General features: G+C 43.0%; 1 protein-coding gene across 1 annotated transcript in view; it reads right to left on the bottom strand.

Annotated features, from left to right (window-relative positions):
* ALDH7A1 (aldehyde dehydrogenase 7 family member A1) overlaps window positions 1-14,931 on the bottom strand; it is a 28,635-nt gene extending 13,704 nt beyond the window's left edge. Inside the window, exons 1-11 of the mRNA XM_035099986.3 lie at window positions 14,704-14,931; window positions 11,680-11,733; window positions 11,144-11,209; window positions 9,798-9,878; window positions 9,264-9,387; window positions 7,419-7,551; window positions 5,790-5,834; window positions 5,212-5,289; window positions 3,443-3,540; window positions 2,854-2,895; window positions 1,135-1,229 (exon numbers count right to left, since the gene is read on the bottom strand). Coding sequence (XP_034955877.2) covers window positions 1,135-1,229; window positions 2,854-2,895; window positions 3,443-3,540; window positions 5,212-5,289; window positions 5,790-5,834; window positions 7,419-7,551; window positions 9,264-9,387; window positions 9,798-9,878; window positions 11,144-11,209; window positions 11,680-11,733; window positions 14,704-14,904 — 1,017 coding nt within the window. The 5' untranslated portion in view covers window positions 14,905-14,931. The remainder of the gene's footprint in view (window positions 1-1,134; window positions 1,230-2,853; window positions 2,896-3,442; window positions 3,541-5,211; window positions 5,290-5,789; window positions 5,835-7,418; window positions 7,552-9,263; window positions 9,388-9,797; window positions 9,879-11,143; window positions 11,210-11,679; window positions 11,734-14,703) is intronic.
* Window positions 14,932-16,795: the final 1,864 nt, after the last annotated feature.

The raw sequence follows: 16,795 nt of genomic DNA, 5'->3' as shown, positions 1-16,795 counted from the left end.
AAGCCGATGGCCTGCCATCCTACCAGCCCCGACACAAACAGTGCCATATTTACATATAAGCTAAACAAGCTATAGCTTAGGGCCCCACTCTCTTGGGGGCCCCAAAAAAATTAAAGGAAAAAAACCCTGGATGTAAATTTCCAAAATATAAGATAACAAATAAAATCAAACCTACATACAGCAACAGTGTTGTGTAGGCTCCTATGATATATGTAATGGGCCCTGCCTGCTAGCCTGCTCCCTAAAATATCACTGGTTTGCTCATTTCTATATATAGGGTGTCTACAATCTGCATGGACTGGCTGCATGGCAACATGTGGCATGCAGCTGCAGACTAGCACAGTTGAATGTAGGTCAAGCTGTTGTACCTGTTATCTAATATTAAAATACATATAGTGGTACCTCAGGTTACAAACACCTCGGGTTACAGACTCCGCTAACCCGGAAGTAGTACCTTGGGTTAAGGACTTTACCTCAGGATGAGAACAGAAATCGTGTGGTGGTGCGGCGGCGGCAGCGGGAGGCCCCATTAGCTAAAGTGGTACCTCTGGTTAAGAATGGTTTCAGGTTAAGAACAGACCTCCGGAACGAATTAAGTTCGTAACCAGAGGTACCACTGTATTTTGTTATGTGCAAATGGCTTTAGATACCTATTAGGTCCATAAATTACCATATAGCATACAGTGGTGCCTCGCTTAACGAATGCCCTGCTTTACGAAATTGCCTCGCTAGACGAATTCGTTTTACGAAAAATTCATCTAATGAATCACGGTTTCCCATAGGAATGCATTGAAATTCAATTAATGCGTTCCTATGGGCAAAAAAAAAATGCAAAAAATTCAATACATTCCTATGGGATTCGCTAGACGAATTTTTCGTTATAAGAAAAGACCCGTGAAATGAATTAAATTCATCTAGCGAGGCACCACTGTATATTCAACACAAAAAACAGCAACAATTTGTTGTTGACAAAGGACAGCTAGACATATAAAGGGCCCCATTACCGTCAGTAGCTTAGGGCCTCATCAAACCTAAATTTATCCAAGCCAGCACTGTTCCTAACGCCACTGCAGGCGTCCGGCTACCATCCAAACAGGCGTTTGGAGAAGACACGGAAATCCCAGCGCTTCTTACCAGCCTCCTGGCAGTTGTGCATCTCTGGCCTGCTGTCCCCACAGCCGCAAAGAGGGCAGACGGAATGACCAGGTGAAGGTCGGCATCGTCGAAGACTGCAAGGGGTTGAGAGGAGAGATGGCAAAACTGACTGGAAAACTCAGAACCCAAAAGGACAAAAACTTTATAAAAGAATGGGGGGAAATGTTAAGTTGTTTAGGAGACCACTGTAAGCAGATGGAAACATTGGCAAGATTTTGATTTCACTTGAAGTGTAACAAATACCATGGACAATATGGATTTAGAGTATGGAAGAATATGCAGTTGTAAATGTTCAAAATGGGACCCCATGGAGGGCGTAGGGGGAAGTCCCGAGATTTGAGGAATCTCTGTATATGGATATATATTTGGATTTTTATAACTTTGTACAGTGGTACCTCGAGTTACAAAAGCCCCAGGTTACAAACGCTTCAGGTTACAAACTCCGCTAACCTGGAAGAGTTACCTTGAGTTGAGAACTTTGCCCCAGGATGAGAATGGAAATCATGTGTTGGCAAGAGGCCCCATTATGAAAGCATGCCTCTCGTTAAGAACAGTTTCAGGTTAAGAATGGACCTCCGAAACGAATTAAGTTCGTAATTAGAGGTACCACTGTATTTGTAAAACCAATATTTTATTTTATTTTAAAGACGCATTGGGGAAGAGAGAAGCAGGTTTTGATTCGGAAAGCATTCAATGGCCTTTATAGGCAGCAGCAAAAAACCGGAAAGGCCTCAGAGTACAAAATTGCCAACCAACAGCAAAACATATTAAAAAAAACCTTGTGGGTAGTAATATAATAATAATAATAATAATAATAATAATAATAATAATAATAATAATTTATTGTTATTGTTATTATTATTATTATTATTATTAATAATACCCCGCCCATCTGGCTGGGTTTCCCCAGACAATCTGGGCGGCTTCCAACAGAAAAATGAAATAAAATAATCTATTAAAAATTAATAGTTAAAATCACCAAACATAACTAAATTCAATCCACTGATTTCAACAGTCTTATTATTTTTTACTCCGAGTAACAGCTGAAAATCCCCTTTTGTTTTTAATCGAGGAGAATCGCCCAGTTCCCCGCAGATCTGGTGAGACAGGTACACAGTGAAGTATAACTGGGTAGTGCAAAACACACACTGCACAAAAAAGATAAAGCAGAAACGTCTTCTGTAGGGAACTTCTGGCCCTCTCGATTTTGCTGAGCTGCAACTTTGATTCACACATAACAGCTCTGCAACTAATCTGCTACCACCGTTGATCTGGAACTGTATCAAACGCCGCAGAGCAAAATGGAGGTGCCACCTGGCCCCCGATTTTATGGTCAAGAAAAACAAGGGTGTCCCAGTTTTTTCTCTGGATTCGTATTCACTGGCATTAGGAGGCCAAAGAGGACTCTGCGGAATTTTGGGCAGGAATGTGGCAAGGACCAAATGAAGCAAAAGACTTTCCTTGGTGGAGTGAAGTTGAAAGGAAAGGATATTAAGCGCCGCTTCACAACAGATTTTGAGCACCCTCTTAAACGCAAACACCAGCAGTTCATGACGAAAGCAGGGCCTGGGTTTCAGTCAACCATTCACGTGGACTCAAATTTCCAGGAAAATCCTTAGTACATGCAGCAAAACCATTGTCCAAGCGCATTCACTCAGCCAGAGATCAGCTTTAAAGTTTAAAGAAAATATTAATTACCGATAATAGCGTTGTTTCCACCAAGCTCCAACAGAGACCGTCCTATTGAAATAAAAAAGCAGTAAGCCATGTGAACATTACCCACAATTCCTAGCTAGGAATATGCCCTCCTCATGCCCGGTTCTCATAATGACTTTGCCGCTTTGAGCGGGTTTTATATATATATATATATATATATATATATATATATATATATATATATATATAAAAACCAAACAGTGTATAAAATTTATGGACTAAAGTAAGTAAGTAAAGAGGATCACAAAAGAAGGGAGTCAAAGTTTTTGGTGTTTTTTTTTTTTTTGAAGCAGCTTCTTCTGTAAGCTGGGGGGAAAAACCTTGATTCAGATCACAATTCAAGATTCCTCTCTGTGCATGCAAAGGGCTTGTGCATGATGTTTCTTGTAAGAACATAGGAAGGAGTTCTGCTGGACCAAAGCCAGCACTCTTTCCACTTGCAGTTAATTATTATTATTAATTGAATTTGTGTATTGCCCTTTACCTGAAGAACATGGGGCAGTTGACAACATGGAAAATGGTAAGACTCCTTGAATTCAGAAGAGATACTGGATCACGATACTCCACTTACCAAATCTCTCCTGAACCACCATCGCTACTTGCTTGCCCACATTTGTGCTGCCAGTGAAGGACAAGAGATCCACTCTTTCATCCTTTGCCATCGCTTTCCTACAGAGGTCAAAGGAAGATTCTTAGTCAGTGACAAAACAGGTAGAATTAGAAAGTATGTTAGGGTGGGAGGAAAGTGGAGCAGTGCCCTTCACTCTCAAAACACATTGCATTTGTGCCAATCAAAAATTTAATTCCTGCGACACTCCTCAGCCATCAACTTCACTATTTGTCTAAAGCAGGGGTTCCCAACAAAATTTTCTCGAGGACCCCTCATCGAGCCGCTATTGTGACAAGGACCCCCATTAATTCCTAATCCTAAAATTAAAAAGTGAGAGAGCCAAATTAAGAGTCTTTTTATATTTTATATTTATACGTTTTTTACAGTTACAACAGAGTACTCCATCAGTATACAGTTAGTTTTAATTTTCAGTTCTTAATGAGATGAGTTAAATCTGTCCTTTGAGTCCATTATTTCTGAAATATTAGGTTCCAGGGAGGAGGGAGGGGAATGGAGAAGACAGGGTACCTGCGCAGTAGTGCACAAATGAAGCCGACGCGCGCAAAGCATCTTGGGGAGGTGAGCGTTAGTAGAATGCGCGCGCTGCCTCTTTGCAAAACAGTAGTGTTTGTAAAGCGCCACCTAACGGCATACAGCAGAACTACTGCCTCTATCTAATTCTAGTTTTGCGCTAGACTGCTCATGCAGGAAGCGGCCAAAACAAAAAATCTGTTATCATACGAAATATATTTAATATATTTTTTATTCTAATAGCATCTTGCGGACCCCTCTGGCATAGCTCGCGGACCCCTGGGGGTCCACGGACCACCTGTTGGGAACCACTGGTCTAAAGGCAAGTAGTATTTTTAACAGCCTGAACAAGCTTCCTTCTGCCATCTCATGCCATGTTTGCATTCATTTCCCCAAATCCATTGCTTCTTTTGTTTCCTACACTGCATTCGATTGCATCGCAATCGGAAGTCTACGGAATGCAAACGGCAATAACAACAAAGCGAAAGAAATATCAGCCGTAAAACGCAATTAAAATTCATGCCGCATCTAGCCCAAAGTTATCGCAACTGCAGAAAAGATCATAAAGTGGTCCACCAAGAAAGATCATTAAGTGGTCCACCAAGACCACCAGTGATTTTCAAGTGGCCCAAGGGGGGAAATTTGAAAACCAGCGCTTTAGCGTTCCGCTCTGCCACTCAGAGATTACGGAGCATATATATTTGAAAGTTTATGTATTTGGAGGGAGAGCACACCAAAGTTGCCACAGGACAGCTATTCCTTTTAAGTGTGCAAAACTGAACCTTGAGGAAGGTTCAGAATGGCTGTTAGAATGACTTATCAGCGATAGGTGTGCTTTCTTACTGTAAATTCAACCTCCTAGTTAAGCTGACATTTCTAGCCATCATATTTGTGGTAGTGGGAGCACAATGCAATCCTTTATCTGGAGAGAGCCCCGCCATACCCAACGGAGCAGATATGCAGGGGACGGCGTTGTCATGTCAAATCTAGGCCTACTGAGGGGGTGGGTTTTCCTTTAGTAAGGAGATCATAGTTTAAGTGAAAGCTCGTTCTTCTTGTTCTGACGCAACGAGTCAATAGCGTATGGAACATTTGCAGCTGTAGATTAAAAGTACCGTTAAGAGGTTAACGGAAATTTAACAAGATTCACCAGACTATATTCCCGAACTGTGCATAAAAAGACCAAACGTTGCGCCTACCCAATATCTGCCCCACCGCAGACCAGAGAGCAGATGGCACCAGGCAGTTTGTTATCCTCCAGAACCTGGGCAAGTATTCTAGGAAACAAAGAAAGAAGATTCATTAGATGTCCTGATGGTTCCTTGGCGAAAGGATTACACGTGCAGGACATAGTGAGACTTTTCTTTTCATCACCTTGCCAAACGCACACACAAAAAGGTCGTATTCAACTGAGAGCTAGGTGGAAGCATGCACAGAACAACTTCGGCTTGGTCAACAGGACTGTCCCCCTCCTTCTCCCACATTCACCCCCTAAATCTGTTCTGGAGGGTTTGTAGAAACCCCCAAAATTGAGGTGTGGAACAATGTGGAGAAGAGGCAGCTCACACATGACCTTTCCGTGCCAGCATCCCCCCCTAATGCAACCAAAGTAGGGACGTTGCCGTAGACCTCTCATTTCAGACGTTACCAGAGAAGCCCGGGATGCAAATTGTAGCGAATTGGCACTCAGCCAGCTTCTTAAAACAATGCAGAAGAATGAACAAGAGACAGAAAGGAAGCACAGAGGTTCTAGCGATAGAGGTAAGTGAAAACTCACTTTGTAACGGCGACACTAACGAGGGATGTTGTAGGGGCACCTTTCCTTTGGAAGGAAACAAACCAGGAAAGATTATTCTTCCCAACTGCTTATTTTAAAATGAACACTGCGCGATATTTTAAGAAACTGCTACATTAGGACACCTAAAATTACCTAAAGTAGATCACCAGCTTTTCATCTTTTCTTTTCATTTTAACCTGGTTCTAAAATCATAGAGAACTCTGAACCACATGCAACTTTGAAGTAACAGGCCACCAATGTTTGGTGACTTAAGGCTTGAGTACAGTGTTAGAAACTAAAGATGTATAAGCTACGTGCCAAAAGGCTCCTTAAACCAAGTCACCAAAATGGAATGTCTAGTTGCCATTTCAGGGCAAGACAACTCTAAAGTCTTATTTTTCTAATAATAATAATAATAATTTTTATTTATACCCCACCCTCCCCAGTCAAAGCTGGGCTCAGGGCGGCTAACACCAATAAAATTACAATCAAACATAAAAAGCAATTAATTAAAATACAGATTAAAATACAATATTAAAATTTAAAATGCAGCCTCATTTTAAGTAGTCCAAAAATCCAAGCCATGAGGTAGGAAAACACAGGGGTCAGACTAAGTCCAACCCAAAGGCCAGGCGGAACAGCTCTGTCTTGCAGGCCCTGCGGAAAGATGACAAATCCCGCAGGGCCCTGGTCTCCTGTGAAAGAGCATTCCACCAAGTTGGGGCCAATACTGAAAAGGCCCTGGCCCTAGTAGATGGACTGACTGTGATTCTCAGTTAAGCATCTGACTAGTTCAGATGTCAACCTTCAGCTAGTTTAAGAACTTCGAGTACTTAAAAGAAAAAAGTCACTTGATCCAGAGGCAGTCCAACTATATATTGGCCTGTTCCAACCTCTTTCTTAGCGGTGACGGGGACCATTCATAAGGCAAGAAAATTCTTTCCCAACTGTGAGCACAGCAGTGGGGGTGGGATAAATTAAAATAAGATACAACAACTAACTATAATCTCATTCACCGCTCCTACTCAGACTGCACAGAAAAAGCATTTCGGTTCCTGAAATTCATTCTGATTGTGCTGATAAAATATAACAGATAGAGTTCTACAGAATGTGTTGCTAGTGTGTGAAAACAGTCCAGATCTAATGATCCCCAGGCATACGCCTCCAGAGGGTGGAGATGTCCGGCATCTTCACTTGGTCACAAGTGGCCGATAGCCAGGGTACCTAAGCAAATAAGCATCAGAATCTTTCAATTGTAAAAATATGACTGGGCAGTTCTAGGCAACTATCTTGGCTGCTGAACAGAGATTCAATAAAGAAATGGAAACAGTCGCTGCTTTAAGCACATTCCAGAGAACTGCTGCGTAGACAAATAAATACTTAGGATATGGAAGGGTCGGGGAACCTGTGGACATTCAGATGTTGCTAGACTACAACTCCCATCATCCCCGACCTTTGGCTGTGCTAACTGAGCTCATGGGAGTTGGAATCCATCAACGTCCAGTTTCTGCATCTGTGGTGCACAGCTTTCCAACAACCAGGAAATATACTCAAACGGTGCAGTGCCCGTTGTTAAATTAGAGGCCACCAGTTAAAATCGTCACCATAAAGTAGGACAGATCAACTTACCAGAGGCAGACGTTGCCACAGACCATTGCAATTGCATTGTTCCAGCCATAAACTGCTACAGGAAAGTTGAAAGCTGTGATTATTCCTACTAATCCCACAGGATTCCATTGTTCTATTAAGGCATGCCCAGGCCCTGCAAATAAAAAGCCATGTAGAAGACGTTTGATGAGCATAGAATTTGATTTATTCTATTTATCCTTCTCATTATCCAAGGAACTCAGTGTACACAAGAATTAGCCAAATTCCACCCCCACAAGCACACTGTGTAGTAAAGCTTATTGTGATATTTAGGCACCAAGCTTATTTTAGTCAATAATCGAATGGCAGAGCCCTTCGCATCAAAGCAGAAAATGGCTCTGTTTGCATAGGATGAGCTCTACAAGCGGATAAGCCCAAAACCAGCTTGAGTAAAGAGTCAGGCTCCCTCCCTCTTTCCTCCGGCATACTTTGGGGCACAAGAATTTGGGAGGACGGCTTTGACTCGGTAAAGTTCCGCTTTTAAAATAATCTTGAGCTTATTGCTGTGTTCAAAACATAGGCGCCGGTTCAACACAGACTCTGCTTAGCTTAACAAGCCAGCCCGAGAAACCATGGTTTGAGCGCATTAAACCAGGTTTCAGTACTGAGTGCAAACCAGCATGACGGGAGCCTAATTCAATGGTTGCTCCCAATTTAGTGGTCTTCACAAGCATGGTGAAGCTTTCCAACAGCCATGAAATATACTCAAACGGGGGTGCTCTGGGGAGGAGAGGGGGGGGTGGAGGGAAGCCCAGACACAAAAATGGAACCTTTGAAGTGCTGCGCCTCGCAGGTTCCTCTTGTGGCAGGAGGGGACTTGTGGGGGGGCAGCATGAAGAAGGAGGAGGATTAAGTCAATATTATAAGGATAAGATTTGGAACTGGATTAGAAAACACGCCATAATTAATTAGAGAAATATACTGTATGTCTTGTTTGTCTTGTTTGTATAAAAATCCAATAAAAATTATTTATAAAAAAAAAGAAAAGAAATATACTCAAACGGTGCAACACCTAACAGGTCACCAGTTACTGTACGGTTTCATTAATTTTTGAGACAAAAAGTGCTCACGGGCAGCTTTTATATAATCTGAAACAAGATATCGTTTTTAAGATACAAAACTACTTTAACTGTATACCGCTACCTGCTTGAAAAAAAATCATATTTTTTGTCAATCTTATTTATTGATTTTTCACAAAACCAAAAACCCCATAAATTTCTTCACCCGTTGACTTCCTTTCCATGGTTTCCATATTTACACTTAAATGCCGCATATTTCACACATACTATTCAATACATCCATTTTAACCTATTTACCTGTGCTGCCTGAAAACATCATAATGCCAGGTGCATGGATATTCACTAGGATCACAGTACATGGGGAAGTGGAGGTGCGATCCTTCATTCTCTCACTGCAAGGGAAGGGTTAAACCTCCCACCTCTGCTCACTGAAAATTGGAGCGCTCCGTACAATGAAAGCTATATCTGTTGTTATCTCAAGGCTGCAATCCTAGTTTTGAATTCTGAGTGGGAAGCAAGGTTTGGCAAGGAGAATCTCTCTGGGTTGCATCCCATTTATTTGTGCATTTTGAGGAGTTATACGAGGTGATCCACAGGGATGATAATTTATTCCGCTGGAACCAATGAAGGCATCACTCAACCTGCTCCTTGGAGGAAAATACAAATTTTCTTCACTGTGCCAACATGCTCAAGACAACAGCTGTGAAATGCAGCCACACAGTTAACAGCACTGAGATTTTCCTGCCCTGGGTTACTTAATAGCACCCAGTATGTATTCAGAGAGAAAAAGGGAAAGATACATGCTTACTTTCCGAAGGCAAGACAGGTCCACCAATCATCCGGGACAAGCCAACGGCATAGTCGCAGACATCCACATATTCTTGGACTTCGCCAACACTCTCGGCGGAGATCTTCCCCATCTCCAAAGAAACCTGGCGGTATTAAGGAAATGTGTTGGTCCTGTTCAGTCGCCGAATAGGAAATATTCTACTAAGCACTATATAAATCAGAGGCAAGGAATTGCACCAACCAGTGGGCTGGATCCCCGCCCCCCCATTCCCATGTGTCAAGTCTGACAGGCTGGCAGTCAATCGCCTGCTGTCAAAATGGCACCGGTGGTCCATTTTTGCCCACGCAGTTTGGAATCGAATTGCGAGGGCAAAGCAGAGCTCTGCACTTTGCAAGCACTTATTGCTCAGTTGCCGATTGTCGGGGTTTGCAACCCCATGGTATTCACACAAGCGAAACTGTATCATTTCTTATTTTACAGACGTGGCTGTGTTTTAGACATGGTTCCAAAACTTTCAGCCAGAGTGATTACTGTCGCAGCAGCAAACCGTACCAGATTTCCCAAAAGGTTGATTTTCTGTCTCAGGGCATGACCAATCTGTCTCACAATTTCTCCTCGTTTGGGTGCAGGAACCTAGACAAAGAGAGAAACGCATTTAAGCCCAGTCTTACAAAACACTGTGGACTTTGTCCCAAACAGTACGCTTAAATAACATGCATCCAGATGAGGCAATCTCTATTAACATCATTTAAAGTATCAAGGTAACTTATCCTATCAGGTAAAAAAAATAAAATGCCATGGATGATTTCTTGAGTGACACAACTTGTCTGAATTCCAGGGAAATCTGATGAAAAATTTATTTGGTATTTCAAAAAATGCAGATGCTTCTGAACACTTCCCATTGTGTTTGTGTGTGCAATATATATCTGTGAGAATGCATAAGACAAGCAGCTTGAAATAAATCTGTCTAGAGATGCAGATGATTTTCAAAAATGCAAGTGTGCCAAAGTTGTGGCTTCCCTTTCTATGACCCACATCTTTGAAATCTTGGGGTTGCCATTTAATCTTCTAGTACTAACGAAGTCACAGATCTACCATACAAACTGTCATCTGTAAAGCACAACTCTAATAGCAACTGTTTACAGTGGTAGCACAAGGCGTAAAGCAGATGTTTTGGCCTACAACTCCTATGATCCCTAGCTAAGAGGACCAGTGGTCAGGGATTATGGGAATTGTGGTCCAAAACATCTGGAGGGCCAAAGTTTGGGGATGCCTGGCGTAAAGCATCAGAAAGAGGACTCACACAAATGAAGGAAAAAGGATCAGAATCTAATGGCATTGCTTAATAAAAATGAGTTTAACAAGTCTGTGGCTCATCAAAGCATGTCCCCTGTTTATGCGCATTCAATGCGCACACGACTCTGTGTAAGCGCATTGTGCCGAACTCAGAAGTGACTTGGAAACACCAGGAAACCAGGCAGAGGGCCTTCTCAGTGGTGGCACCAGCCCTGTGGAACACCCTCCCATCAGATGTCAAGGAAATAAACAACTATCTGACTTTTAGAAGACATCTGAAGGCAGCCCTGCTTAGAGAAGTGTTTAATGTTTGATGTTTTATCCTGTTTTTAATATTCTGTTGGGAGCCCCCCAGAGTGGCTGGGGAAACCCAGCCAAGTGGACGGGGTATAAATTTTATTATGATTATTATTATTATTAGCATTATTATTATTAAGATGACACTGAAATGTCACTAAAGGGGCAGAACGGGGGGTTGGAGTTTGCATGCTTTTTTCAATTACATGCAATTTCACCGACCTGAAAGGTGCTTCTGAACAGAATCCCTGTGTAAACGGGAGGCTGCCTGTATTTCAGAAAAATATTAAGGAATTCAAACTTACCTCTGCCCATACTTTCCAGGCTTCTTTAGCTTTCTTTAGTGTTTCTTCATAGTCTTCCATACTAGCCTGTAAGGATATATTTTTTTAAATAAACAACAGTCACAACGTTTGTAATTTTTTGACCCTTGTAGAAAACAAATGTACAAAGAATGTAGAAAACAAATGGAAAAAGTATGTACCCAACCAGCAAATCCTAATTTTATGGAAGAAGGTGGTGCTATTTGGACATAAAAAAAGCTTTGGGACCTTTGGAAATAGTTTGCCTGAAGTGGTAGAATAAAAGAGGAAATATACCACGAACCCATTTCTGTGACGCAACCACCATTTCAACACATGTGATTTAAATCCAGCAGAGGGAGCGTACAAACATAAAATTTCCATCTTCCACTGCTCTCAGCTACTTTTCCACATCCCCTCCCCAATTAGCTTTATTGACATTCCAAACCTAGCCTTTGGCTATTCAAAGAGTATTGCAAAACTTTCCAGTGTAGCATTTATCTATAGACTTGATCAAAGAAAGAAAGACAGAACCTTACCTGACGAACTCTGGCAATTGGCTGATTGTTTGCAGGGCAATATGTCGTCATGACCTAAAGAGAGAAAGATGTGCCAAGCCCCTTTAGATAACAAGAACATAGCTTCTTAAGGTTCAAGAGTCACTTATACATTGGGAAAGGACATAGTATGGATGGTCCTATATCTCAGTCTGAATACACTCACACTGATCTGCACCCGAATGAGAACCACAATCTGCACACCAAAGCAGGCTTGGGCCACATGCATGGGCACAATGGGCAGTAGTGTCATGGGGAAAACCCATAACATGATGCACAGATTCTGAGTTTGGATTCCTATGAAGCCGCCTTGCTCTGGGAAGAGATGGGACCATCGCACAAAACAGGCAGGCTTCCGCTGCCCATCCCTGGATTGAGGCAATTATATTTCTTCTCCCGAGTGCATTTAAGGCCGAAGTCAATGGGATTCACTTCTAAGCAGATTATTAAGTATATGCATAGGGCTGTTCTGCCCATCGCATATAGCAGCCTGACCTCAGCCCAGTATACCTGAAGGAGCGTCTCCATCCCCATCATTCAGCCCTGACACTGAGGTCCAGCTCTGAGCATCTTCTGGTGGTTCCCTAACTGCAAGAAGTTAGGTTACAGGGAATCAGGCAGAGGGCCTTCTCGGTAGTGGCACCCGCCCTGTGGAATGCCTTCCCATCAGATGTCAAGGAAATAAACTACTATCTCACTTTCTGAAGGCAGCCCTGTTTAGGGAAGTTTTTAATGTTTGATTTTTTTATTGTATTTTTGGTATTTTGTTGGGAGCTGCCCAGAGTGGCTGGGGAAACCCAGCCAGATGGGCGGGGTATAAATAATTATTATTCTTCTGGTGTACACAAGAGTTAGCAGCCAATTATATATTTTTGTCTTGCTTGGTGATCCAGAAGTAGTTCCTTCTCTGCCAAAGTGACCAGGCAGATACAGAGGCATGCACTGCAAGAGCCATAAGTAGCATGTTTCCATATTCTTATGGTTTGATATTCTGGATATTACAGTATTTTGATCTTATTAAAGAGCAGGCTATACATATGCATGATAAATAACTACTACTGGGTCTGGAATCCCTCCCTCTCGACCAGCATCCACCTACAGTGGCCGGCTAGACGCCTTTGGGAGCCCTCCAAGCAGGGTATCCAAGCATCTCTGGAAAGAGGTCCAAACGTAGGAGCATAGCCAAAGGAAAAACATTTTATCAGCCCAACAATATTAATGATTGATGTGTCCCTTTCTCCTGCTGATTCCGGCCAGGAAACAGACTGTGGCAACTGGTAAAGGGCAACATATTTGTTAAAAGATAGACAAAATCAATTGTGTTTCAAAACCACCGAAAGGTTACACATTAAAAGGCAGGCTCCTTTTTCAAAGCACCATCTGAAAGGCATTTCCTTATCTAGGACCGGCCATTCTCCATGCAAAAGAATATGAACGGGCACAAATCTCACATCATAAACCTGAGGACATTTCGACTTCCGAAAGCAACATGGCGGTAGCTGTACTTGGCCATTGCAGAACTTCAGAAATTGCAGTTTCTCGGGAAATGCAATTGTGCCACCCTTGTGCTGCTTGGGAAGATGGCTTTTTCAAATAAAAATCGCTCCACTTGGGGGTGTTAGACATGCCCCAGCAAGGGCTAACTTGCTACCAACGCTTTGGTGTTAATTAACCACAATATATCACTGTATTTTGCTTTCAGATAATCTTTGCTGACTTTTTAGCCTTCCTCTAAAGTGGGGGGTTTCCCAAAGTCAGCTGCTTTTTGAGGACTACAACTCCCATCATGCCAAGATAGTAGGACCAGAGGTTAGGGATGGTGGGAAGACATTGGCAGGATTATCATAAAAACTTGCACCTTTGAAAACATGTAAGATAGATATGAGAAGAGAGCATTAAAAGAATAAGACAATTTGGAGCATGCAGGAAAGGATGGAAATAAATGCAAGGGACTGCAGGAAGAAGGGGAAGGGAGCTGAAAGTAAAAATGTTACAATTATGGCTAAATAATTGTTGCAATGTATACAAATGAAAAATATAAAAAAGTTTAAATAATAAGCTGAAAACAGATCAAGACGTTGGCAGGGTCATCGTAAAAGCGTGCAGTTTGGAAAACATGTATTAGATATGAAAAGAGAGGATTTTTAATTCATGATTTTCAATTTTATACATTTCAATAATTTTACAATCATTTTAACATATCAAAACTTGACTTCCTTCCCCCCCTTTCTGGGGTTCCTTAAATTTATTTAGGGGGATGCATACCCCTGCATCCCCATCCCCCCCCAGAAAAAAGCAGATTCTGTCCTAGAAGAGAGGATTAAAGTAATTGTGGAACTGAATTGCAATTAAGAAGAAGTATATTAATATTAGAGGGACGAGGGTGGCGCTGTGGTCTAAACCACAGAGCCTAGGGCTTGCCAATCAGGAGGTCAGCGGTTCGAATCCCCACGATGGGGTGAGCTCCCGTTGTTCAGTCCCAGCTCCTGCCAAACTAGCAGTTCGAAAGCACATCAAAGTGCAAGTAGATAAATAGGTACCGCTCTGGCAGGAAGGAAAATGGTGTTTACGTGCGCTGCTCTGGTTTCACCAGAAGCGGCTTAGTCATGCTGGCCACATGACCCGGAAGCTGTATGCCAGCTCCCTCGGCCAATAAAGCGAGATGAGCGCCACAATCCCAGAGTCGTCTGCGACTGGACCTAATGGTCAGGGGTACCTTTACTTATATTAATATTAACGTTAATTTTTTTGGGGGGGGGCAAGAGAGTGGGGCCCTAAGCTATAGCTTGTTTAGCTTATACGTAAATCCGGCGCTGGTTACAATGTATATAGTACAATGAAAATAGTAGTAATAATAGTAATAAAGCTGTTTCTGGAAACTCTGCTAAAGTCAGATGTCTATGCTCAGGAGCACATGCAGATTTCCAAATCCGGATTGGACTTCGTAGCTCGCTCCAAATTTGGCTGCGGTGACTTTCAGGCTTGCTCCTGCCCGTGGCTGCCTACCTCTCCTCGGCCTCCCCAGGAGCCATTGTAGACGCCCTCGTTCTCCTCGCGAAGCCCCAGCTCCTGGAGCCACGAGTAGCGGCCTTGGCTGATCAGCAGCGTCGACATGGAGGCGGTGGAAGCGGCGGAGGCCAAGCGAACGCGTCCCGACAGAGCGCAAAGGCGGAGCGCCGACCTCAGCATCGCGCCGCCCAGAGCCATATGCGCGCCTGCCAGGAGGCTGCGGAGGGGGAGAGGCTCCGCCACGCCCCCCGAAACCCATTCCGACGGCGAGGATTGGGCGGCAGGGCACCCCGCCCACGGACCAGGCGGAGGCGCGTCCAATCGGCGGCGAGGCGAGCGCAGAGCTTTCCTCGCCCCCCCCCTCAGGTGACGCTGGGGAAAGCGACGCCCCTCTCGCCGGCCGTTGCCACGCGTCCGGGATGTCCCGGACTGTCACAGCTGTCTCTAGTGGCAGGGGTCCAGGGAAATCCGGGTGCGCGGCAAGCCGATTTCTCAGGGAAAGAACTCCAAAAGCAGGCTTGCCACGAGTCACTCAGGAAAATCCCTGTTTTCTGAAGATCAGGGGAGGATTTTGGGCCGGGAAAACAGGAGGTATGGCAACGCGATGGGGAAAGAGGCGGAAACAGCTCCCCAATTGGAAGATCACTATTTTGGAGGGAAGTTCTCCCCTCTAGAAAAGTCCAACCATTTGGGATTGTTCGCAAAAGAAAGCTCAACCATTTTGGTGGGTTTCTATTATAAAAAACCGCTCAACAATTTTGTGGGCTTCCTAAAAAAAAAGCTCAAACAGATCTGAGTCAGGAATTTTAATTTTTGAAACACGGAAACCCTCCTTTTTTGCCTGTTTCCAATCCACTACTGTCATTTTCATGCAATTTATCCGGTTCTGTTCCCATTACTTAGGGTTGACATATATACATCCGGAAATTCCCGGGCATAGGGGGCATTCTGCCATAGCAAACAGCATCTGGGTGGAAATCGCTTAAATGTCCAGAAAAATCCAGACATATGGCAAAACTCTTTTTTCTATTTTTATTTTGCAAAAAAGCTCAACAACTATGCCAAAAATTAGCTTATCTGTCTAGATATTCATTGTTTGAAATATGGCAACTGAAATATGTCCCATGGGGACTCTGGCTAAGTCAGCTGCAGCTATGCCCGCTTACTAAGCGCATGTCTGCAGCCTTGCTCTGTGTGGTTTAGTTGCTGCTGCTGCTTGGCACAAACCGACATGTAATGCTTTCTGTGCATAGAGTGGTAAAGTTGGAAGGGACCCCTGAGAGTCATCTAGTCCAACCCCCTGCAATGCACGAATCTCAACTAAAGCATCCTTGCAGATGGCTGTCCAACCAATGGGCGTGAATCAAAACCAAAGCAACACACGACCATATACAAACATGCAATGTATAATATCAACTCTTTATGATGTCTAAACAGAACATAAAACTTAACATGTATGAACAATGTAACCAACTCTTAGATGATTCTCTTCGAAACATGAACAATAAAGCAGAAATCTATTAAGTCTCTGAAAGTCTCTGGTGGTCATAAATTGAAGCAATATAGCAGAAAGTCAATATGCTTTAACACTTTGCTAAATCCAGCATCTGGCAACTCATTTTAATGATGATGATGATGATGATGATGATGATGATGATAGTACCCCGTCCATCAGGTTGGGTTTTAATACTCCAGACATTGATCAAACTCCAACACCCACTAAACCCAGGAATTTAGGGAAGGATCTGGCACCCAGGAATTTAAGGGCATCAGGGCACCCACTAACTCATAACAATATCTAAACTGGAGAAATCACACACTAACTAGTTTCTACAGCCATAAGCCACGGCTTACTCTGCTCTGAAAATGGATAGACATGAAATCTGCTAGCCAAAATTTAAAAAAACCAACAACCCTGTTATCCTGTATGTTAAATAATTTAAAGATTTTAAATCTGTTACATTCAGATATTCATTCTGCACTGTATCTCTTGAACTTAGTTCTAGTGACCCTTAGACCATGTCTTATTCCTAAAAGGTTAATTTAGTTCCTAACATCAGTAGGCTCCAGCTGGCTGTAAGTTACGCAG

Source organism: Zootoca vivipara, chromosome 10 (genome assembly GCF_965207765.1).
Source record: "Zootoca vivipara chromosome 10, rZooViv2.hap1.1, whole genome shotgun sequence".
Lineage (NCBI taxonomy): Eukaryota > Metazoa > Chordata > Lepidosauria > Squamata > Lacertidae > Zootoca > Zootoca vivipara.
The sequence above is the reverse complement of the archived record's forward strand: the minus strand, read 5'-3'. Positions and strand labels throughout refer to the sequence as shown.